This window comes from Electrona antarctica, assembly GCF_951216825.1.
Source record: "Electrona antarctica genome assembly, chromosome: 13".
Lineage (NCBI taxonomy): Eukaryota > Metazoa > Chordata > Actinopteri > Myctophiformes > Myctophidae > Electrona > Electrona antarctica.
This window is the reverse complement of record NC_136794.1, coordinates 11627396-11651368: the sequence shown is the minus strand read 5'-3', so window position 1 is coordinate 11651368 and position 23973 is coordinate 11627396. Positions and strand designations below refer to the sequence as shown.

General features: G+C 41.9%; 1 protein-coding gene and 1 long non-coding RNA gene across 2 annotated transcripts in view; both read left to right on the top strand.

Annotated features, from left to right (window-relative positions):
• The window catches only part of LOC306934828, a 130166-nt gene that overhangs the window by 65653 nt on the left and 40540 nt on the right, over positions 1-23973 (top strand). The window lies entirely within an intron of this gene.
• The window catches only part of LOC306934802 (amine oxidase [flavin-containing]), a 42296-nt gene that overhangs the window by 9434 nt on the left and 8889 nt on the right, over positions 1-23973 (top strand). Inside the window, exons 2-6 of the mRNA XM_079517594.1 lie at positions 8784-8878; positions 9461-9598; positions 16732-16836; positions 18938-19029; positions 21432-21573. Of these exons, the coding sequence (XP_079373720.1) occupies positions 8784-8878; positions 9461-9598; positions 16732-16836; positions 18938-19029; positions 21432-21573 (572 nt within the window). The remainder of the gene's footprint in view (positions 1-8783; positions 8879-9460; positions 9599-16731; positions 16837-18937; positions 19030-21431; positions 21574-23973) is intronic.

The following is a 23973-nucleotide window of genomic DNA, read 5'->3' as shown; positions in this document are numbered from 1 at the left end:
CCTCAGCTATTTCTCTCTGTGCATGCCTGACTGCTATGAATGACGGTGACAAAAATGTATTTATTTATATGTGGACTGAACTGAATATGTAAGTCAGAGAGACTACCTGATTCATGTTATAGTGTACGTTATTTGCAAAGACCGTCGGAGGAGGGACTGTCGGAGGGAGGGGGCCAGGGGGGGGGGGTGATTTATACGAGCAAAAAGGAACACGGGCTGCGGGCAGGTCAGGAATGCCTTCACAATCATATAATATACAAGTTTGCGCATCCTGGCGCTTATTCACTATTTCAATTTCAGGAATAAATAGCCTTGCACATGTTACCATACACATTGGCCTCGGTTACATGCACAAAATGATGAATTGTCTATTCTGTAGACCGTACGGTTCCAGACAGTGATCCAGCTGCGTCTGTGTGACATTCCACCACTTTTGCTTTGGCAATGTAAACGTATGTTTTCCCATGCCAATAAAGCCCTTTTGAATTGAATTGAATTGATACACGTCATAAGTGATCGCGGAATGTGCCGTTGTACATTCCGATTCTAGAGACAAATCCACTCCACCACTCTGTCCTCGCATCGAATCCTCTCCTCCTCGCTGGGGGCGGAGCTAAGGAGCGAGTGGAGGACGCGAGGGGAGTGAGCGAGTGTGAAAGTTGCGCTATTGGAATTTGGCTTAAGGAACTAATACATGAAACAAGAATTCCTGCCACCTCTCTAACATTTGGGGCAAGAGGATAAGCAGTAGCACCTTATATTTTGCATTTGTACATGTTTGGAGTTACTAGTCTAATTCTGAAATGGTGTCTCTGCAGTGTACACCGAGGGAAGGTGACTTAAACTCTTGTAGAGAAATACATCTATGAGAGTTTAAATCTTAGGCGAATCTTGTGATATAGGGAAATAGCTGTTGACGAAATGGAGGCAGACAACAAAGGAAGGCTTCTGCATCCTTTGAACTGGCAATTGCTTCAAATTAAACCCTTTGTGAATGATGTTAGATTGTATGTTTGCTTTACCTCTATCAGCCTCTCTGATCAAAGCCACATCTCCGTGTGCAGTCACTTTGTTTGTTTGCTCCAATCCCAGGTGAGTGCTGCCGGGCATAAACAGGAGATGGAGACAGTTGAAAGCGTGCTTTTGTGTCGGACGACGCAGAGTCTGACCTTTTTGAGTAGAGCACAACTAATGGCATCAATTTAGTGAGGGGGAAGATGTGCCGGTGCCTCATGACCAGGACCTAATGCTTTCCACAGACCCTGGTGGGGTGGGGGTGTTTGTACAGTACAGTACATGAGGGGAAGGCTGAAGTTGGGTAATGCATGCAGATGTGAGCTTAAACTAATATCAGACTTCATCTGCAAGGAGAGAAAATGGGTGGTGGTTGGGGGACTGGCGTACCAGCGGGGAAGAAGAAGAATGCCAAAAGCACGAAAACATTTGTACAGATGTGAGCTCCTGTTGAGAGAGAATAGCTCCAAGTGTGGAGGAGAATACTGGGCCTTTCTTTTCTTTTGGCTTCTCCCTGTTTCTCTCTCTTTCTCCCTCACGAATTTACTTTCATATGGCGTCTTTACTGCAAGTGACCCCTTTGTTCTGTTTGTGTTTCAAATTGTTCCATGGTTGGTCATTGAGAAAAATGCTGTCATTTATTGCTCATTTATTATAAACAACATGTACGTAAACAGCCTTCCCTTCCCTCTCTTTCTCATTTTGGCACACAGTGAAAGAGGCTCTCGAATGACTGCTGGACTGACAAAAAACAGAACCACTTTTACGATGCTAATCTTGTGTGTGTGCGTGCGTGCGTGCGTGCGTGCGTGCGTGCGTGCGTGCGTGCGCACACAGTGGTGTGGGTTGGTGTAATGTCTTATTGAATTAAAGTTAAGACAGATTGCCTGAAGTCAGTGTGTGGAAAATGTGTCAGTCAGTCAGTCAGTCAGTGAAGATGTGAAAGCCCAGCTCTAGGCATTGCTCTCTCTCTCTCTCTCCTCACATGATAAGCATGTCAGCTGGTCTGCCTGTGTGCCTCTCGTGCCTACTGCAGCCCTGCACTGCATTCTCCCTCCCATTCATTCCATCCCGTCTCTCCCACATGTTACTTCACTCTCCATTCACTAAGACTAAGATTCACTAGATACTAGGGGTGTAACGATATACAGTAGTAACTGCAAATCGATTTTAATTTCAAGAATCGAAGTATATCGAAATGAAAACGGCAACATTGACTATGTATCGTATAGTTTTGCAATGCAAATAATCGGTATCGAATCGTTTTGCTATGAAAATAATCGATCATCAATGCTACATTTTTGTGCGTGCTATTTAGGATTTTTTTTTGAAGAAAAAAGAAAAAGATGGGTTTAATTACTTAGTTTAAAATAATGACAATGTATTTTAAATAGTTACTGTATCGATTTCAAATCATTGTATCGTATCAGATCACCATAATGAACCAATATCGTCCATGTATCATATCGTATCGTCAACCATGTATCGTGATACGTATCGTATCGCTGTTAAAATGTATCGTTACGGGACTTCCGGTAGGATGGTGGAGGAAGGAGCTGCTTGATTAGCGAGCTCCCCAAGGTTGGTCAAAATAAGTTAAAAATACCACGTAAAAACAGATTCAAAACGAAAAAGGTATGACGAGAAATGAGTGGTGAACAACAAGGAAGCCGTAGGATAACTCGAAGTTATAAAGCAGATAAGCAAACTAAAGAAAACAACGACGGGAGTGGACTGGAAGAAAACGCCGAAACCAGCATGGCGGAGAACTACACCGAAGTGATACGGGCCGGGCTCGCTGATATCACCAGAGAGCTAAAGACTTTTAAAGAAGGTATACAACAGGAGCTAGCAACGTTTAAAGAAGAACTGAAGAGGGAAATGAAGGAAGAATTCACAAACTATCGTAAAATAGTGGACCGGGAGCTACAACAACAAGAGGAAGAGGTGACTAAGCAGAGGACGAACATGGCCGAGGCGCAGACACGGATATCGGAGGTGGAGGACTGGAGGACGGGAGCGACCGAGGCCATGATGACAATGGTGGAACATATTGAACAACTACAAGAAAGACAATTGAATGCCGAGGCCAGATCAAGACGGAACAACATACGCGTATTCAATTGCCCAGAGGATAGTGAACAAGGAACCTCTGTAATTAGGTATTTGGAGCAGTTATTCCACACGGAGCTAGAGCTACCAGCGGGGACTCAGCTCCAACTGCAGAGGGCGCATCGTGCGTTGTCACAGAAGCCAACTCACCCAACTGCAGCTCCGCGGTCCATTGTGGCAAACTTTCTTCAGTTCGAGACAAAGGAAATGGTGCTAAGAAAAGCCTGGGAGGCGAAGATACAAGTAGGAGACAAACAGCTCGGCTTCGATCATGATTATCCACCCGAAGTTGTGAAAAAAAGAAAAGACTATATTCCGTTCAAAAGAATGTTGAAAGCAAGAGGAATCCGGTTCCAGACGCCGTTTACGAAGATGAGGATACAGTGGCCTGACGGTGAGAGAATGTACAGAAGTGCGGAGGACGTCGCCCAGGCCATAGAGGAGAGAGGCTACATGGAGGGAGGATCCAGCCTCGACTCGACAGCGGGACTCGGCGCACCAGCGGCGGTGGAGGCGGAGGGTGCGAGAGACACGGGGACGGAGAGAGAACGACGACGTACAGGAGAGAATCACCAGCGGGCGCCAGAGTGGAGAAAAGTGGAGAAGAGGAGAGGAGCGGCGTGGAGAGCTAAGGACAACCTACGGATGTTTAGAAGGAAATAGAACATGATTTCTGCTGTAAAAAGAGGTAACATAGAGTTGGGTTGAATGAGGGAGGGGGGAAGAATAAGCGAAGAAGGTTTTTGTTTTGTTTAAAAAAAGAAAGGAAGGGATAAAAGGAGGAAAAAAAAAAGTTAGTATTAGTATACAGAGGGTGCCATAGATATAGCACTTTGATTTATTATTGGTATACAGAGGGTGCCATAGATATAGCACTTGGATCTTTTTTTGCTTTCTTTTTTTTGTAATAGGATTGAAACCCCAAGTGGTCGTTTTTTTGGCTTGTTTCATTGATTATACATTGCCAACTCTGTGTAGGGAATAGGTTAGATACTAGGGCTTCTTTCATTATTTTGCATTTAAAATGTACCAACTGGAAGGATTTGCTTTATTAGGTAGGGAATGGCTAGACACTGGGGAAACTCACAGGCTGAGATTAGTACTAGTTTGTCTAGGGAGGGGCCCCCATACAAGATGGGGACTATCCCCTCACCCTGTTATGAGGGTTTAAGGGTCACGGATGTTTTACATCGTGTTTGGAAGCTATGTGTTTGTTTTTTGTTTTTGTTTTTGTTGTCGACAAGCGGATGCAAATACTATAATATGACTAGGCAGAAAACAAATATGAAGGGAACTATAAGGAATAACAATGTCTAATATGTTGGGGATAATGTCGCTGAATGTAAATGGGTTGAATTCACCAATTAAGAGAAAAAGGGTCATGTCAAAATTGAAAAAAGAAAACATGCAGGTTTTTTTCCTACAAGAAACTCATCTAAACAAAACTGAGCATGAGAAACTAAAAAGATTTGGATACAGGAACTCATATTATAGTTCATTCAAAAACGGAAAAAGAAGAGGAGTTATAATACTAATAGCTAATACAGTCAACTTTGATTTTGAAAAAGAGATTAAAGATAAAGAAGGGAGGTACATTATTGTGAAGGGAAGAATAGATAATGAACCGGTAACTTTAGTAAATATATATGCACCACCAGAAAGTGATAAGAAGTTTTTTAAGTACATGTTTGACATTATAGCTGTGGAAACAAATGGTATTTTGATTGCAGGAGGTGATACAAATGTGGTTTTGTGTGATAAAAAAGATACAACAAGTAAGAAAAGAAGCAAGACGCAATTAGCTAAATTTGTAAACACATCGCTGAGTGAGATGGGACTGGTAGATATATGGAGGAGACTCCACCCGACAGATATGGACTTCACTCACTATTCGGCTGCGCACAAAGTCCATTCTAGGATCGACCAATTTTTTGTGAACATGGGAGATAGTTACAGAGTTGGGGAATGTGAGATAGGAGGGGCGGATCTATCGGATCACAACCCACTTTCTCTGAAAATTGGTTTAAATAATAGGAAGAGGCAGACAGCGTGGAGACTTAATATGGGTATGTTGAACAGTGAAGAGAGAAAAGAGAAAATCAGGACGGATTTGAACACATACCTTGTGGAAAATAACAATGGGGAAGTGGACCCGACTATGGTATGGGATGCTATGAAAGCTGTCATGAGAGGTAAATTGATAGTGGAGACGGCACTAGTGAAAAAGGCTAAATTAGTATCTTATAAGAAAAACAATGAAGATTTAAGGGCACTGGAACAGGATTACCAGAAAACAAAAAATGAAGAACTATATAAAAAAATGAAAGACTTGAAAGTTAAAATAAAGGATGCCCAATTAGATGAGATTGAAAGGAAAAGTAAATATGTTAAGCAAAATTATTATGAGGCCGGGGCAAGGGCCACTAAATTATTGGCTAAACGTATGCGTAAACAACAGGCATTGACCAATATTAGCAAGATTAGAGACCCTGAGACAAAGGAACTAACAACTGAACCAGAGGAAATAGAGAGGGTTTTTAAACGGTACTATGAGAAGCTGTATACACAGCCCGAACAGGCAGAGGAACAAGAAATGAAAACGTATTTAGATCAGTTGGACCTGCCACACATAGGGGTAATGCAGAATCGTATAATAACAGCTAATATTACAGCCGACGATATTATGGAGGCAATTAGTTCCTTTAAAAATAATAAATCACCAGGAAGTGATGGGTTCCCTGTGGAGTGGTACAAAATGTACAGAGAAGAGTTGGTACCTATGCTAGTAGCATCCTTTAATTGGACCCTGAAAAAACATAAAATACCACCATCTTGGTCCGAAGCAATAATCTCAGTAATACCAAAGCCGGGAAGGGATAAAGAGCAATGTGGGAGCTATAGACCCATATCTATTTTGAATGTGGACTACAAAATATACACCAAAATTATATCTAGGAGGTTAGCAGACATAGCAAATGAGATGTTGGAAGAGGATCAGACAGGCTTCATAATCAATCGCCAGACTCATGACAATGTGAGGAGAACTATACATGTTGTAGACCAAGCACAGAGGACTAAAACAAGCACTTTATTAGTGAGTGTTGATGCAGAGGCTGCATATGATAGGGTCAATTGGAAGTTCCTTTATGCTGTATTGACAAGATTTGGGTTCAATAAGGAAGCATTACAATGTGTAAAATCATTATACCAACAACCTACGGCTAGAATTAAAATAAATGGGAGCTTGTCAGGGAAATTCAACCTACAACGATCGACTAGGCAAGGATGCTGTCTTTCGCCTACGTTATTTGCGTTTTTTATTGAACCCTTAGCACAAGCAGTGAGAGACAATGAAGGTATACAAGGTGTGATGGTAAACGGTAGCGAACACAAGATAGGACTTTTTGCCGATGATGTAATTGCCTTCCTCCAGAGACCAAATGACTCACTTCCTGTTTTAAGCAAGGTATTAGAAGAATTTGGTCGTTTGTCAGGATACAAGATCAACATAGCCAAAACACAGATTTTGGCTTTAAATTATGCACCAAATGCATCTATAAGGGAAGCCTTCAACTTTAATTGGGAACAAAAAAGTATTAAATATTTGGGTATAAACATAACGAAAAAATTGTCTACATTATATAAAGCCAACTACGATAAATTAAATCAGGAGATAAAAAGAGATATTGAACGATGGGCTACTTTGCCACTAGACCTGAACTCAAGGTTGGAGGCAGTTAAAATAAATGTATTATCCAGGTTGCTCTTTCTATTCCAGTCCTTACCGGTAGAGGTCCCCCAAGGGCAATTTATTACATGGGACAGAATGATTTCTAGGTTTGTGTGGGCCGGGCAGAGGCCAAGGGTCAGATTTCAGACCCTTCAACTCCCAAAGGAGGGAGGGGGCATGGGTCTTCCCAATCTAAAAATGTACTATCATGCGGCCCAACTACGATATGTAGGATGTTGGTGTAAACCAAATTATATAGCAAAATGGAAGGATATGGAAAAGGAATTTGACAAACATCCAATACAGAATATTATAGGAGACAAAGAAAAGTTTAAGAAAATAAAACACCGTATTGATCCAATCACCCTATTTACATTAGAGATCTGGTTTAAAATTGTTAAAAAGTATAGGTTTGAAGAGGACATAAAGGTTTTAAAATGGATGGCATTTGATAGTTCATTTAAACCCGCAGGACATGATAAGGGCTTTAAAGTATGGAGCAATAGAGGAATGACAGCCTGGTGTGTTTTGGAGAAAAATGGGGCATTGGAGAGTTTCACAGATTTGAGTGTTAAATACATGTTGGATAAACATGATTTCTTCAGGTATCTTCAACTAAGGGATTATTATATTAAGGAAGTCAAAGGGAAGCCCTCCATAGAAGTGAATGGTATTGTCCAAATTATTAAAAATATGGGGAAAAATATTCGAATTATATCAGCAATATATACGACTTTGATGAGTGGCAGTCATTCAACAGAATATATTAAAAAGAAATGGGAAGCAGAACTAGACATAGAAATTACAGAAAAAGATTGGGCTCATATGTGGAAAATGCACCAATCATCTACCAATTCGCGGATATGGAGGGAATTCTCTTGGAAAAATCTTTGCAGGTTTTTCATAACACCAAAAATTATGAGCAAGCAGTTGAAGCAACAGATACAATGTTGGAGGGGTTGTGGAGATGTAAATGTGGATCACTCACATGTGTTCTGGAAATGTCCCAGAATTGAGTCTTTCTGGAAAGTGATACATGATCAGATACAAAAGGTGTTGGGTTATGAGGTGCCTATGAAGTGTGATGTCCTGTATTTAGGAAACTTGATGGGGGGAAAGATACGAGGAGAGGATAGGTATCTGGTAAACATTTTATTGGCGGCAGGAAAGAAGGCTATCACAAGGAAATGGGGACAGAAGGAGCCTCCAACACAGGGACAATGGGAGGAGTTGATTCAGGAGATGCAGCTCATGGAGAAACTGACACATCGCCTGAGACTGCAGGAGGAACGAATGGAGGACAAATGGTCCAAATGGACAATATTCAATGACCTGACCATGAGCAATGAGGGCATGGGGGAATGAGGAACACCAGAATATGTCTAGGAATATGTGATGTATTGAGCAAGATTTGATATGCATTGTCGACTTTATTGTATTTTTATTTTTTGTTTTTCATGTTAGTTTGTGCTGTGTTTGTCCTTTATCATTGTGTGTTTGTTCAAAAAAAATAAAAATCTAAGTGATAAAAAAAAAATGTATCGTTACACCCCTACTAGATACCCATGTAACCTGTCAAAATCCTTCCTGAATGTCAACAAAGTCCACGATCACAACACTAGAGGGAGTTCCCTCTATCTTCCCCAATCTTGTTAGCCATTGGTTTAGTATTATTTTGGCCATGTTACTCTCCTATTCTATCACAAGCCCAGCACCACCAGGTTAACCTTTAGCCTAAAATAAGCACACAATGAAACAAAACGTCGCCATCTTTTGTCTTTTAATCCCCCATTCCTTAGCTCAGCCGGTAGTCCTGAAGACAAATCAAGGCCAGGTCACGGAAATAAAGATGAAAATAGAGAACATATAATACAGTATGTGACAAATATACTGTTGTAACCGGCCGCATCTGCTTCCCTGTCTGCAGGTTTGAGTGCAGCTAAGCTGTTGAAGGCCCAAGGGTTGAATCCTGTAGTTCTGGAGGCTAGGGATCGGGTTGGTGGACGGACCTTCACTGTACAGGTAACAGCCTGCAGCTATTATATTCACAAAGCAGTTGCTGTCTTCCTTTGTCCATAAATCTACACCAGGGGTTTTCAACTGATTGTGAACAAGGCGAGGGACCACCACCCTGACTTAGAATCAACCTGGGGACCTGCACTGTTGTGTTGGGTGGGCTAATGGGCTAGTGCATTTGTAACACTTGCTAGTTGCTATGCATCCCATGTGTATACATACATCCCACTGTTTCTCAACCAATGGTCCATTGACTACTAATAATTTCCTAATAATAATAATGACTCTGATAATAATGATAATTCAATGCACTTCCCCCTCTTGAGATTCAAACTCAACTTTTTCTGTGGAATTTCTTGACCTCCAACTTGTCAGTAAACGACTACATGGATGGTCATCATAGGTCACCAGGTCATTCAGTTCCCTGGTTTAAAAATCAACAAATCCTGATCAAATGATCAAATGAATGGTCAAGGACCATTGGACCACCTGTTGAAAACCCCTGGTCTACACTATTATTTTCTTTTTAGCTTTCTATAATACACATTTTTATGTTTTGTTTTCTGTCCTGGCTACGTTTTAATGCAGAATAAACAGACAAAGTGGGTCGATCTGGGCGGGGCCTATATCGGGCCCACACAGAACCGCATCCTGCGATTGGCCAAAGAGTATGGCGTCCAGACCTACAAGGTCAATGAGCAGGAGAGCCTTGTGCACTACGTTAATGTGAGTACGTATTTTGACCATCTCCTTTGTCGGTTGCACATGACCATGAACTGACAGTGCAACCCATACCTTGTGATTTTTAAAGTGATTTTTCCTTTCCCAGAGCCAGTACACTGAATAATGACTCATATGTCAGACCTTGACAAATCCCTGAGCCTTGGGAGTTGTGTTCTGGTCACTATTGACTATCTTCTGCAGATAATTAAGACACAGCTTTGTGTCTGCTTGTCATCATGACCATGTTAGGGTCTGTTGTGCTCACCTGCGTGCTAGGAAGCCACTCAAGCCAGGAGAGAGAGAGAGAGAGATTTATGTTGGGGCTTTTATGCCTTTATTGATAGTACAGTAGTTTGACAGGAAACGGGGAGAGAGAGATGGGGAATGACACGCAGCAAAGGCCATCAGGATTGGGACTCGAACCTGCGACAGACTGAGGCTACATTGAGCCTGTAGGTGCGCAGAGTAGACCACTACGCTAGCTGTCTGTAGTGGTCTACAACACTATTTTAATTCTTTCTCTGCCGGCTAGCTGTTAGCATTCATGAAGTGCCACCATACGCGTTCACTTTAAGAGAAGGAGTTTGCCCGCGTCCGCCCCACACACACACTCAACACACTTTAGTATCATTGGCACAAGCACACACTGTTTACCTCTCGCCAGAAACGTTTACATGTCGGGATGCGACGTGCTACAAAGGCACAAATTACATCCGAATTTTGGATGGCAGAAGATCCACCATGGACAGCTCTGCTGGATTCCGACTTATGGAGGTTTGAAAATCCTGCTTCTAACCGAGTTAAACGGAGATCAGATTTTACGTCCCATAGCTGGTGGTGACGGGGCGTTGCCATAGCAACCGGACCAATGTTAAAAGCTGCTGTGGGGCTCAACCATTATATAGCCCAGACCACTCCAAAGGGTCTGGTTGGGACAAAACGTTTTTTTTTTTTTTTTTTTAATACTGTTTTTATTAGGCATTTTGTATATGACATAACTTCAGAATATCATTGGCAGATAATGAGTAATTAAGTGATATAAAATGACAAAAAAAATAGTGACAGGTAGTGTAAATGTTCCAAATACAATACATAATAAAAAATGTACTGTAATTCTGCAAACTGTTAATAAATCAATCAATCAATGTAAATATACTTTGCCAATATGATGTTAGTTTAGTGCAGTGCCAGAACATATGAGCTAGAGTGGCCGGTGACTGGCTGGACAAAACGTTTTTTAAGGTAGACCGCACCAATGCAACTCATTGCAACTCAATGAGTTGAATTGGTGTGGTTTACCTTAAAAACAGTTTTGTCCCAAAAGTATGCTTCTTCACCAGTCGTAGCCCTCCCCACCCTTCCCCCTTGTCCACAGCATTAGCACAGGCCACAGGGTGCTAGCAACTGGAGATGTCAATCTTTGCCTGGGGGACAGCTTGTCTAATGTTGTTTCTCCCTTCTGAGTGGTTGCGAGGAGAGGGAAAGGGAAGAGAGTTGCAGGAGGGCAACAAGAAGATCTTTCTTTATGGCTCCTTTTCTTCCTCCATATCTTATTAGGGTGGGCGAACCACTGTCCTTTACACAGGCACCTGATTCAATTTCCTTACTGTTGCTGCCATGTACCCTAGCCAACCAACTCCATTCCCACTGTAAATCACTGGACTGTTGGCGCCAGCTGCTTCCCGTGTCTGTATGTGTGCACGTTCATGTTTGTGTGTGTGTGTGTATGTGTACATGAGTGAGGGGCAAAATGTACTTATTTTATTATGCTTCATGTTGCTTCCTAACTGTATTTCACAGACGTTGCACACGTGTAGCCATAGACTATGAACTCTATAACACACATCGGATGTGGATTTTGTGCTACTGTGGGGTATTAATATCGCACATGTAGACAAAATACACACATTCCTATGACTCATACATGTACAGTACAACACCCAGAATAGCACGCCCTCTCATATGATATTGTTTCAATATTCTGTATTTTCTGTGCTTTGCCTTTAAAAATCTTGGGATCATGGACATGAAGCAGTCAGGCTAGCCTCAACTTTATGGAGAGGTTTAAGGAGCGCTGCAGTCACCGCTCTGTGGTCAGTGCTCTGTACTCTAACAGCAGTGTGCTACTGACTTGACCTACTTCCCCAGTAGTACCCATAGAGTATATACAAGGATAGAGAATTAGAGACTGAACTGGCGCGAAGCTCCGCCCCCCCCAGCTATTCATGTCAGTGGAAGTTGCTCAGTGGCGTTTTGAAGCACCCGGAAGACTGCCGGAAGTACCGTCTCAGAACGTCTACTTCCGCATTTGACCACCACATTTTGGTGGTCAAATGTTAAAGCCCAGATGCACGGGGTTTCCCGGTCAAGAATCCACGGGTCCGCCTGTAGTCCCTCCTCCTACCACTAGGGCCCAGAGCTTCAACGTTGAATAGCCTCACTGGCCCCTTGGTAGTACCGGAAGTTGATGCTGTGCACAAACTATTAAACCAACAAAAATATATATTTTGGCAATGGACTTGATGGGACGGCAATGGCCAATCAAATCCATTTGTATGGGAACTTCTGTGAGTGCAATTTCACTAATTACTATTACATGTTTAATTTCACTATCATGTTTCGTTGATTATTTTTAACTGGAGTTACGCTACTTTAATGACACATGCACGCGTGCGGATGCACACACAGACACACTCTGACCAGCATTATGAAATATTTATTTTTAGTCTGATTCATCTTAGTTAGGTTTACGTGTGCATAATTCGTTTTAGTTAGAAATTCACTATTTATTGTTTAGTTTTTGTCGTCTTAAGTTTTAGTGGAAAAACAAAAATGAAGATGCATGGTTATGCAGTTCTAGTTAGTTTTACATTGTGAAGCGACCAGTGTATACCCCTGGTTACTACCCCCCTAAACTCCCAGCAAAGACACATACACACTAATACAGTACGCACTTAACATGCTTCCCTTGTAGGCTGGTTTCCATGGCAACGTGCCTCATCAAAAGCTGCTAACCTTTATCAGTGTCTTGACTGTCTGTGTGTACTGTATATAATATTTTTGTGTGCATCAACTGTATGTTTGTGATTATCTCCACCAGGCTGGAAGGCCGGGAGGTGGACATTATGATTTTGCCCCTGTCTGTGTGTGTCTGGCTGCGACCCACGACTTATACATAACTCTGCCAAGGCAACCCAGCCTGGCAGAGATATGCGCTCCACAGAGCTCCCCTTTATGTACGTGCATTTGTATGTGTGTAAATGTTTGTGTACACGACGTGTATGTTCACATGTCTGTGTGTTTGTGTGTGTGTAGCATGAGGCAGTATAATAACTCACTGTACTCAATGCCTAAAGTAGGTCAAAACGGATCACTGAAGCACTTGAGTTCTATTTTAAGCATTCTCTGTCATTCAGCTGGTTTGATCAACATCTGGTTTGAGGATGACTTTTACAGGCCTATATTTAGCATCCGTTGTGTCGAGGAGTAGGAGTGATAAAGTTGCTGTAGTTTAGAAAAAAGCACATTAGAAACACACATAGATACTTACAGAGAGACTGCCACTACTACCCAGCTAATTACATAATCAAAATGTACTGTATTAGTTTTAGATTTAGAAGAGACTAAACACTCTAGTCAAACAACTGCATTCATGCATTAATTTCTCCACCATTTCTTAAGGCAGCCTTTGATGTCTTTTCCTACAGTACGTTGTGGCAAACTAACCTGTAAACGCAATTCACAACACTGATCCTTGATAAGCCCAGGTTTTATAGTGATATTGGAGTATAACTTGTGTGTATTTAGAGTTTTAAGTAGCTTTGGATTAGCCAAAACCTTACTCGAATGAATAAAATCAAGATAGGCCTAGATAAGTCTGTGAATTAACTTTCAAACAACAGCACTAATCCCCACATGTGGCACAAAGAAACTCTTTCAGTGAACTGGAACTGTAGAGGCTGAAGTGTGCACTTAGATAGCTTGACCCCTGCATTTCATGCTACTCCACTGGACAGTGGACACTAGTGTAATTAGCGTTAGCATACTGTACAAGCAAGCCACATGGATAATCAGCTTTTCTATAGCAGATTGTAATCCAAAAGGCCAGCCCTGGTTTCCCTTATCAGCAAACCACTGTCCTAACGGCAGCTATACAGCCCTCTCAGCAGTGAATTTATTAATGCGCTATCAGGAATGGAGAAAGTCATTGATTAATAAGGGATGTGTTTATCAGAGATTGAGAAAGATTGGCAGAGGTTATGGCATGGTTGAATTGGCAACCGTAAAGATGTCATGTAGTTAAACATGTCCACACTCCACAGGGTTATTGTCTCCACCAGGCCGAAGGCATGGGGAGAGAGTATGTTTTGCACTCCGTCCGTGTGTGTGTGTGTCCGTCCGTCCGTCCGTCCGTCCTTCCGTCCGTCCGTTACCAGCTAATCTCCGGCACCGTTAACCCGGTCGATGCCAAACTTTGCACACACACTCCCTGGATGCCAACGATGAACCTCTGCCCCGCATTTTCCAGAACGGCCTGTTATAGCGCCACCATGAGGCAGCTTTTCACATTTTTTTACCTAAAACTGCACCGATCTGCGTGAAACATTGCATGCACACTCCCAGAGGCCAAGGACAAACCTTTGACCTGCATTTTCCGCATCTGCCTTTTATAGCGCCACCAGGAGGCCGACTTTTGTAAAACAAATTTTTTGATATTACTCCTCCAGATTCTGTCCAAAAATCTCGCAAATCGTTACACAGTATCTCTATGGTCATGTGCTCAAGTCGGATCTGTCCGATATTTCATATTCCATCCTAATTGGCTATAATTGGCTTTCACAGTTTGCAAGATTGCCCCGTTTTGAACAAAAGCTTCAAATCATGAACGCAGCATGCAATTTACGTGAAATCTTTCACACATTTTCTTACTAGGCTGAGGAATATAGACCACCCTTTTCACATTGGTCTGATATAGCGCCACCAACAGGTTGATTTTTGCTAAACACATTTTTGGAACAAAATGCCTCAAATCATCCAATTGCCATCAAAGGCAAACATGTTTATATTACTCCTAAACATTTTGACAAACATCTCACACAGTCTTATCCTCCTGGTGGAGACCTGTGCCCAGAAGGGTACTTTTTCTAGTTGAAAGTGTCTTTGCTTGTACACTGTGTGGTCCAAGTATCCCCAGGTTAGCAATGAACCCTTTTCACAGCAGACATCTTATTGAGTAAATGCCATTTATCTGTTGACCTTCTGTACCTCAAAAAATATGATTTGCCCTGTGGACACGATGGCCCGGCCAAACTTCCCCAGTTGATTTGATCATTTTCTCCTCCATTTTCGCCTTGTCCCTGTCAATACAGTTTTGAAACATTTTGAGATTGTGAATCCAGAATAGAATTGGGATGCTGGGGTGGCTAAGTGACTAAACACACAAAGGTTTGCCTAATTACTTCTCCACCTAAAGCACTTTACAGTCTTTCATAATCGACGCAGAAAGCGCCAAGCGACGGAGGGGGAGAGACATTTCTCGCGTTCAGTCCGTGCCTTGCGTCGTCTGGTCGGTTGGGAACGATCCCACACCCGACGCAACGCAGCAACGGATCCTCTACGCGAGTTGCGTAGAGGATCGCAGTAAGAGAACAGTTGCTGACCTTTGGCAACAGAGAGCAAGAAGGCTTTGCCTCCTCTGCTCGATCCCCTCTTTCTGAGGTGCCATGAGTTGTAAACGTAAACACGAAACAGCATCTGAGCAGCATGGATAGATCACTGAACAGGCCAACATGACATCATCGTTCGAAGCACAGCTTTAGTGTGTTATACTAATGACCATTTTACAGTCGTTACACAATGAGTCAGCATATTGAATAACGTGAGTGGGGGGGGGGCGGGTAAGATTGTTAATAGAGACATTTTTCTTTAATGTATAGATATCAGGGCTTAAAGTTCTCAGTCCTGGGGACTGATTTCAGTCCTGAGGATCTCATAGGGGTCATTTAATGAGATCAGTGCAGATTTGCAAAAAAACATTTTCAGTCTTGGGATTGTTTTTGGCTTTAAGCCCTGATAGATATACTGTACCAGTTATATCTCTAGAAATGGCAGTTAATTTGAGTAAGGTTGACCTGCTACTCACTGTCATGTGAGTGTCATAACAGATGCTGTCATCCCCCCCCCCCCCCCTTTCCCTCCTCTCCTTGTATACACTTCAAATGCATGCATCACCATGGCAACAGACCTATTGCTAGTCTGTAGCCATGAACAGTGCTGGGCTGTGTAGCAGTGTCGCATGGTCCAACTCTATACCTATCTGTGTGAGATCCATAGGAACACTACTGCAGTTATCTGTTAGTAGGAGTCTAGGAGAGTTGAAGTGAATCATGTGGTCCTGAAGGGCAAATGTACCGTAGCAACCCACTGTGTGGCTCTCCTGCTTCATAGGAGACAGAGTGCACACACAGCAGCTGGTGTCACGGTTGGATAATACTGCAGATAGCTTCCTGTGCCGATTCTGCGAATGCCCTGTAAATCAGTAGTTCTCTATTTTTCATAAATGTTCAAAAAGATAGCAGGTGTACAAGCTCTCAGCACGGCGTGAAGTGATGCGCTGTGAGCTTGTATATCTGCTATTTTTGAATAGCCAACGAAAAAGTTGAACACATGCACTTTACCACCCAACAAACCATCACCTCTTATACATTTGTTATCTGTGTTCATTTGAATGAAAGAGGTGTGGCGTGGGTCGTGGACATTTGTACACTCAGACTTGACCAGAAGATAGCCGTTATCGGCTATCTTTGATCAGCTGTAAAACATTATGCAACAGCCATTATCAGAAAGCAGTGTCCCTACTTTATTTGAAGAGAGAATCAGACATCAGGCCTCTTTTGAAATCCAATCTGTTACAAATGTATGTAGTATTGATGGGTTTGAAGGCATATAATGTTGGGCATTACACAAGTTGGGCAGAAAAAATAGAGACAGCCCAAGGTGACCATTTTGCAATAAACTCTGAAGATTGTTTTATTAAGTGAAATAATTTTCATAGCCATTTTGGCGACGTGATTGTAAATGCTGCTTACTCTGACAACAAATCCTGAATGATGCCGATGGTGATGTGCTTCCTACAGGGAAAGTCTTACCCTTTCAAAGGCTCCTTCCCTCCCATGTGGAACCCCTTCGCCCTGATGGACTTCATCAACTTGTTTAGAACAATGGATGAGATGGGCGAGGAGGTAAGGAAAGACCCATCATCAACTCTCTCTCACACACACACACACACACACACACACACACACACACACACACTCGCACACACACACTATCTTTGTGGGTTCATAAAAAACGGTTAACCTCAAGGCCAGAACATGGACCTTTCTGCACTGGTTCGGAGAGTCCGAACATGTGGGGGTGCATGAGTTGAGTTGGACTACACACTCAACATGTGGGCATGGCTGAGATGTAAACCTATGGAGCCATGTAGCTCTGATCCATAGCTCTAAATGCGTTTCATTTAGAGCTATGTTACTCTCAACTTCCGCCGCTCGCATGAATGCAGACCAGCCTCTACTCTTTAGCGTAAATAAAAATAACGTTTTTGCTACCCACCAAAACAAAGGCGTGTTGTGTCATTAGAAAGCCTACTTTCCTTAGTGGGCGCACTCTGAGCCCCCCACCACACGTATAAACTGTACTTTTTGGCCAAAAGGGGATATTGTTTCCACCTGAAAAAAAATACTTTTAGTTACTCCGCTGCGGCCTCTACCGATATTGCCCAGAGAACTGCCTCATAGAGAATATTTTTCCTCCGGTGAAAAGAATCGCCTTCTGCCCAAAAAGTACAGTTTATACGTGTGGTGGGGGGCTCAGAGTGCGTCCACTAAGGAAAGTAGGCTTTCTAATGACACAACTCTCCTTTGTTTTGGTGAGTAGCAAAAACGTTCTTTTTATTTACGCTAAAGAGGAGAGGCTGGTCTGCATTCATGCAAGTGGCGGATGATGATAACTAGTTTAAAGGACCATCTTCATAATATAATTGATCCTCACTAATTCTCATTATATGATAATATGGTGCTATTTTTGTCTACTCTGTCATCAGTAAGTGTCATTTTGTCGAATGTTGTAAATTTAGTAATTTGCCACGAAGACAATATTTGGACAACATTTTCATTTGTATTGCCGTTCTGACCAGCATACTGTATCGAGGCTACATACTGTATGATGCAGGGATTCTTTGCTCCTCCAACGAGGCTGATATCAATGAACACAGTCAAACATTTTTCCAGGAAAAGTGAGCACACTGTGTATTGGGCCAGGCTTGATTGATAACGTTCAAAAACAGCTTGTCTGACTGTTAGCTCCATGGTTTGTTATTCTAGGAACCACAAATAAATGGACCACAGAGTTCTAGTGAGGTCCTAATAGGACACAATGAGCTCTTTGAGACATGATGGTGCCTGACCATTAACGCTGCTATAAGCAATAATATGTCAAAATTTTAATGACCTTTTTTATTTTTTATTTTTTTGGTATTTAGACAGCCAGCAATGGGTAGAATGCTCCCAAAAAAACGTAAGTCTCTGTGACACATCTAGGGGCCGCAATCTGCATTCAAAGATTTTCCTAGAAGCTTTGTCATTGGTCGATTTGCCTGTCTGCTTCCTGATTGGTTAGTCATTGCGACCAGGTTTTTTTCGACCAATGACAAAGCTTCTAGGAACATCTTTGAATGCAGACTGCGGCCCCTAGATGTGTCACAGAGACAAAACATTTTGCGTTCTACCCATTGCTGGCTGTCTGAATACCTAAAAAATAAAAAGGTCATTCATTTTTGACATATTATTGCCTATAGAGATTTGTAGGTGAGGAGAATGCTTTCATATTATATTCTGGATTTTACAGGGAGGCTCCCTGTAAAATCCAGAATATAATTTGGCTCCCTCAGGGAGCCAGTGCAGCGAAGCTAATATGAGGAAATATGAACTCCTTTCCTAGTTCTTGTCAGTACACGCACAGCAGCATTGTGGAATCGCAGATCTGTTGGGGCTGCCTATAAGAGATTGCAATAATCCAGCCTAACAGGTAATAAATGGACAAGTTTCCTGCATCTTCTTGACACTAAGCCTGTGGGAGTCAAAGGGCGTATCGTTACAGGGTTTTTGCATTCATGACAAATCCCAACCTGAATTTTCTCATAATGAATCTCTAGCTTTAAAGACATTTTGGCATGAAAATTATCTTTTACGAGGCTGACGTCTTTCTGGTTTTACTCAATTTGCGTTGATTTTGTATTCCTCACCACGAAGCTATAGTAAAACAATTCTCTTTGATTTGTAGATCCCTAGAGAAGCCCCATGGAGGGCCCCCCATGCCGAGGAGTGGGACACTATGACCATGCAACAGCTCTTCGACAAACTCCTGTGGACCAGGTAGCGCGTGGCACCCTGACGTCACCAATCTCAGTCTGCTTCTTATTTGAATTAACTGGGTACATCAAAATACATCACAACACATGGACACTACTCATCTGTGGCACATATCGTTGTTGTCGGGCAGAAACCCTGCATGTCCACATTCCGTGTTTTTGCCAGCTGCTTGAAAAGCGGCTGGACAACATGTTTCACCTACCTCTACTAGCGACCGTACACTTTTTCATGATTGGCTGCCTCTAGGCTGCCTCTAAGCCAATGGGCAGTGTTGGGCATCATGTTACAAGATTATCTTCTGAGAAAAGTAATTTGTTAGATTATTTTTCCGACAATTAAAACTCACTCTCGAGAAAAAAAAGAACCAAAAGAAAACTGCAGCCTACCCAGTGTTGTGGAGCTGCTGTGGATCTGCGTAGATCTTCTCGTTTCCCCAATACATCCAACAATAGTGTGAATACTTCCACAGCCTTACTAAAGGATAAACTATCCGTTTTCTCCCAATGTTTGTTTTCGTTGTCAGCACACGTGTTAACAACGAAATGTAAACAAGAGGTGTGTGTCTGCTGTGTCACATTGAATCCTGTACATTACATCATCATTATGCAATCACCACAGGACGGTGCATGCTCGCAGCCTGTCGACCTCTCCGTGACACAGAGACACTGCAGAGAGGCTCAGAGAGCCCATTCATTCAGGAAACAGCGCAAAATGTGTCAGATGGATTCTTTTTCCGTTGTGGCAGCAGAAAAAACAGGGTAATATAGGTCTTAAATGTAACTAGTAACGGCATTGTTTTTGGAAAAGGTAACAGATTAGTAAGATTACTCTATTTGCAAACTTGTTAGGTTATTCCGTTCCAAAAAAAAGTATTCTTGTTATGTAACGCCGTTATTTTTAACGGCATTACACCCAACACTGCCAATGGTCTTCCGGGTGCTTCAAAACGCCACTGAGCAACTTCTATTGAATGAATAGCTTGGGGGCGGAGCTAACGCTCCGGTTCGGTCTCTATCCTTTTATTACTCTATGAGCCGTGAGCTCAGGCAGAGCCCAGCTGCGGCACACACACTGATTATAGATGTTCATAAACCACAGCTTGCTGCAGAGCTGGCAGTTATGACTCAGTCATTCTTGTTTAGTTAATGAATTCTCTACTTTAAGAGTCTAAGAGTGTCTTGCAAAGGTTGCACAATTCGTTGCGATGCGACAGCTTGTAGACCTGAAAGAGTACGTGGGACATGGTTCATATTTTATAAATATTGAACCAATTTAATGTCTTAACTACTAACTAATTAATTACATACGATCCATTGGAACACAGGTTCTTTTTTTGTGGTGGTGGAAAAAGTACTAAAATATTTGACTTAAGTAAAAGTACAGTTATTCTACTTGAAAGTTACTTAAGTAAAAGTAACCAATCAGAAAATGACTTAAGTAAAAGTATAAAAGTAGCTCTTATTAAATATAAGTATCAAAAGCATTTTCTAAATGCCTACAAAGAAATGAAGTCCAAAGATTTTCATCCTGTCAAAAGTGGCTTGGGACTGATGTAAAACTGGCCATTCATTATCAATGGCATTTAATGTTTGTGTTAGGACAATGTTTGTGTTACATATTAATTTAGGGGTCCTTGAATGGAGAGAGCCATTGCAAAACAGACATGATATTAAGCCCTTCACTAAGCCCCACCCACTCCACTCTGTGAGGGCAAGCTGTCCTGTCACCCATCACATAGATGCATGTTAAATGATTTCTCCATATAAATAATCGATCAGTAGCAAGAGCTTGAAAATGTCTTCTAAATCTAGTCAACAAAGCCTGCAGTAGGCTATGCACTGGACAAATGTGGATGACATTATTTCAATAAAGTAGAAATACGAGGGAGAAAGTAAACAGCTATCAACGATATTTCATGCAATGAAATGAAAATTCATGCACGGTAAGACAGTGATTACTTAGTATTGCCATCACCTGGGTGGGTGAGTCGTGTAACAATCTCGACGTACCGGTATGTGTTCCACAACAACACAGCCATGCAAAATAAAAGCAATGGTGACGAGCTGTCAAACAGCCGATGCAATCAGCCGAAGCAGCGCGCGCACGCACGCACGTGTATGCACACACACACACACACCGCGTGCAGAGAGCTAGAGAGAGAAAGAAAAATACTAATAAATAGAGAGAATAAAAGTACAAATTCTCAAAATGTGTACTTAAGTACAGTAACGAAGTAATTGTACCTCGTTACTTTACACCAATTTGCACATACAAGGTCTCCGGCCGACAGCAACGATGTAATACATAAAGTAATGTATACACAACTGTGTACGTGTTATGGTGTTGCTGATGGGTATTAGAGATAGTATTGTAACTCTTGGTCCATCCTCTTCACCACCTCCCAGTACGACCCGCCGCTTCGCCAAGTCCTTCCTCAACGTGAACGTGACCTCTGAACCCCACGAGGTGTCTGCTCTCTGGTTCCTCTGGTACATCAAACAGTGTGGAGGCACCATGAGGATCTTCTCCACCACTAACGGAGGACAGGTGGGTGCTTGCTTTATGTATGCAGCCTTAGTTATGTCTGTACGTGTGTATGTATTGTCTCCACCAGGCCGAAGGCATGGGGAGAGAGTATGTTTTGCACCCTGTCCGTTCGTCCGTGAGTTTGTTTGTGTGTCCGTCCGTGTGTCCGTCCGTCCGTGTTGTACAGCTACTCTCCGGCACCGTTGGCCCGGTCTCTGCCAAACTGTGCACACACACACTCCCAGCTCTGCCCCAAATTTTCCAGAACGGCCTGTTATAGGGCCACCATGAGGCCGACTTTTGCTAAATACATTTTTTATATTACTCCCATGCGGTACACACTATCTCTATAGTCATGTGATCAACACGGATCTGTCAGATTTTTCCACATTCCATCCTGATTGGTTAAGATTGCCTTCCAAGTTTGCAGGATTGGTTCATTTTGAACAAAATGCCTGAAATCATGAACACAGCATGCCATCTCTGTGACATTTTGCACGCACATTCCCCTAGGCTGAGGAAGAAATGTCACTTGATATTTTCTGTCTCATCCATCTGTGTGATTTTTTTTTTATATTCAATCGTGGTTGACTAAGATCGACATCTAAGTTTGCAGGTGTGGCCCGTTTGGAACAAAATGCCACAATAGCTGTGAAACTTTACAAGCACATTTCCACTACGTTGAGGAACAATGCCATAATTTTAACATTACCCTATTATAGCACCACATGTTTATATTACTCCTACACATTTTGTCCAAACATCACAAACGTTCCTGATCCTGACCTGTGCTCTGAGGAGCACTTTTTCTAGTTGTGTGTTCGGCAAGGCGTGCATGTCTAGTTGCAATGTAACTTGTAGAGCTGCTATTTTTGAAAACTAGATAAAAAAACAGGAGGCTTACTGTCAAGGTCAAGTCAAGGTTCCTTTATTTTGTCTCCTGACAAATTTCTCCCTCGTTTTCAAAAATAGCAGATCTACAAGCTCACAGTGTGTTACATTGCGACTTGTTGTGAGGTTGTGGATCGGCTATTATTGAAAACCGTTGAAAAGGTTGAACATTTTCACCAATAATGACCCAAAATAGGGATGGCAGGTTGAAAGCGGTTAATAATCGAGGAACACCATGCAGCTGCAGATTTGCAGATACTGAAAAAAGTCAAATAATGATTGGGCTATAATGAGCATTACTGAGAGACATGCCCCCAGTCCCTCAAACTAACACTGATCCCTGTTCTTAGTTGCCCCAGATCAGCTCAACGTAATTACTACAATCACAAAGCCGTTTTCTTCGAGTCCTGGGAGAGGCCAGTCTGTTCCCTGATTCTTTTCTTTTTAGGCTGAGTGGCCCTGTTGCCATGGCCACAGAGAAAGTGGGACGTGTTGGGTAATTAGAGGATGTTGTCGTGGCCTCCATTGTCATTTCCTGTCAGATAGGACGGACGCCCTGTTTCAAATTCCACCGAGCTGTGATGGTTTAGATTATAGAGGTTGTTTAGCCTATCTGACGTGAATTATGTTCATTTGTTCAGTTCAGTTCAAACCTTGGTAATGCATGTGAATATGTTTAGATGGTATCCACTCGGAAATCTTTCATTTCTAACTAAACTCAATAGTAAATACGTCTTTGCACAAACAAAATTCTTGTCTTTGAGCCATTTGATCCAGAAAGATAAACATAACATTGCCCTTGCTGGCCTGTAGACAATTTTGATGACTCGTTCGTTTTCTTTTTTCTGGACCTGAAGGCAGCCAACGTGTTATTGGAGAATGCCCACAATGTGTTTATAATCATGGAGAGAACATTTTGAACTATACTTGTACAATATGCAAACGGTCACATTCTAGTATTTTACTCAGTTTAACTTGGCAAGTTCTAATCCCTCACTCCACCTCTCTCATGCATCCATTTTTATCATGCAGTACTACTACCAAACAAGTTTTCCCTTAAAGGGGCGTTAAGCGTTTTTTATTTTTATTTTTATTTTTTATTTTTTATATTTTTTTATATTTTAAGTGTTAAATAGCTAGCAATCATTTCTTCGAGAGTCTGTTTAGTAACAGGGATCTCCAGTCTCTCCAGTTCGTAGAATTAGAGAGAAATTGGAAGTGATGACACAAAGAAGTGAGTAAACATAATTGTAGCTTGAACACTATACAATTGTAGCTGATAAATGGGTTCTCTCTCCTGTTTAGCTGAAATTACCCAGCATAAAATCTATTTTATGTTTATTAACCAATTTAAAGGTGTAGTGAAATGAAAAATACGTTTTTCACACTTTTAGACCATCTCCGTGGTCATCATATGAGCATACCTAACAATGGATGCCAAAAAAATGGGAAAATTCTCATTTTTGTGTGTTTTTATATCAAAAGTCCATAAAAATATTTGTTTTATTACTTCCTGAAAACGAAAACGTG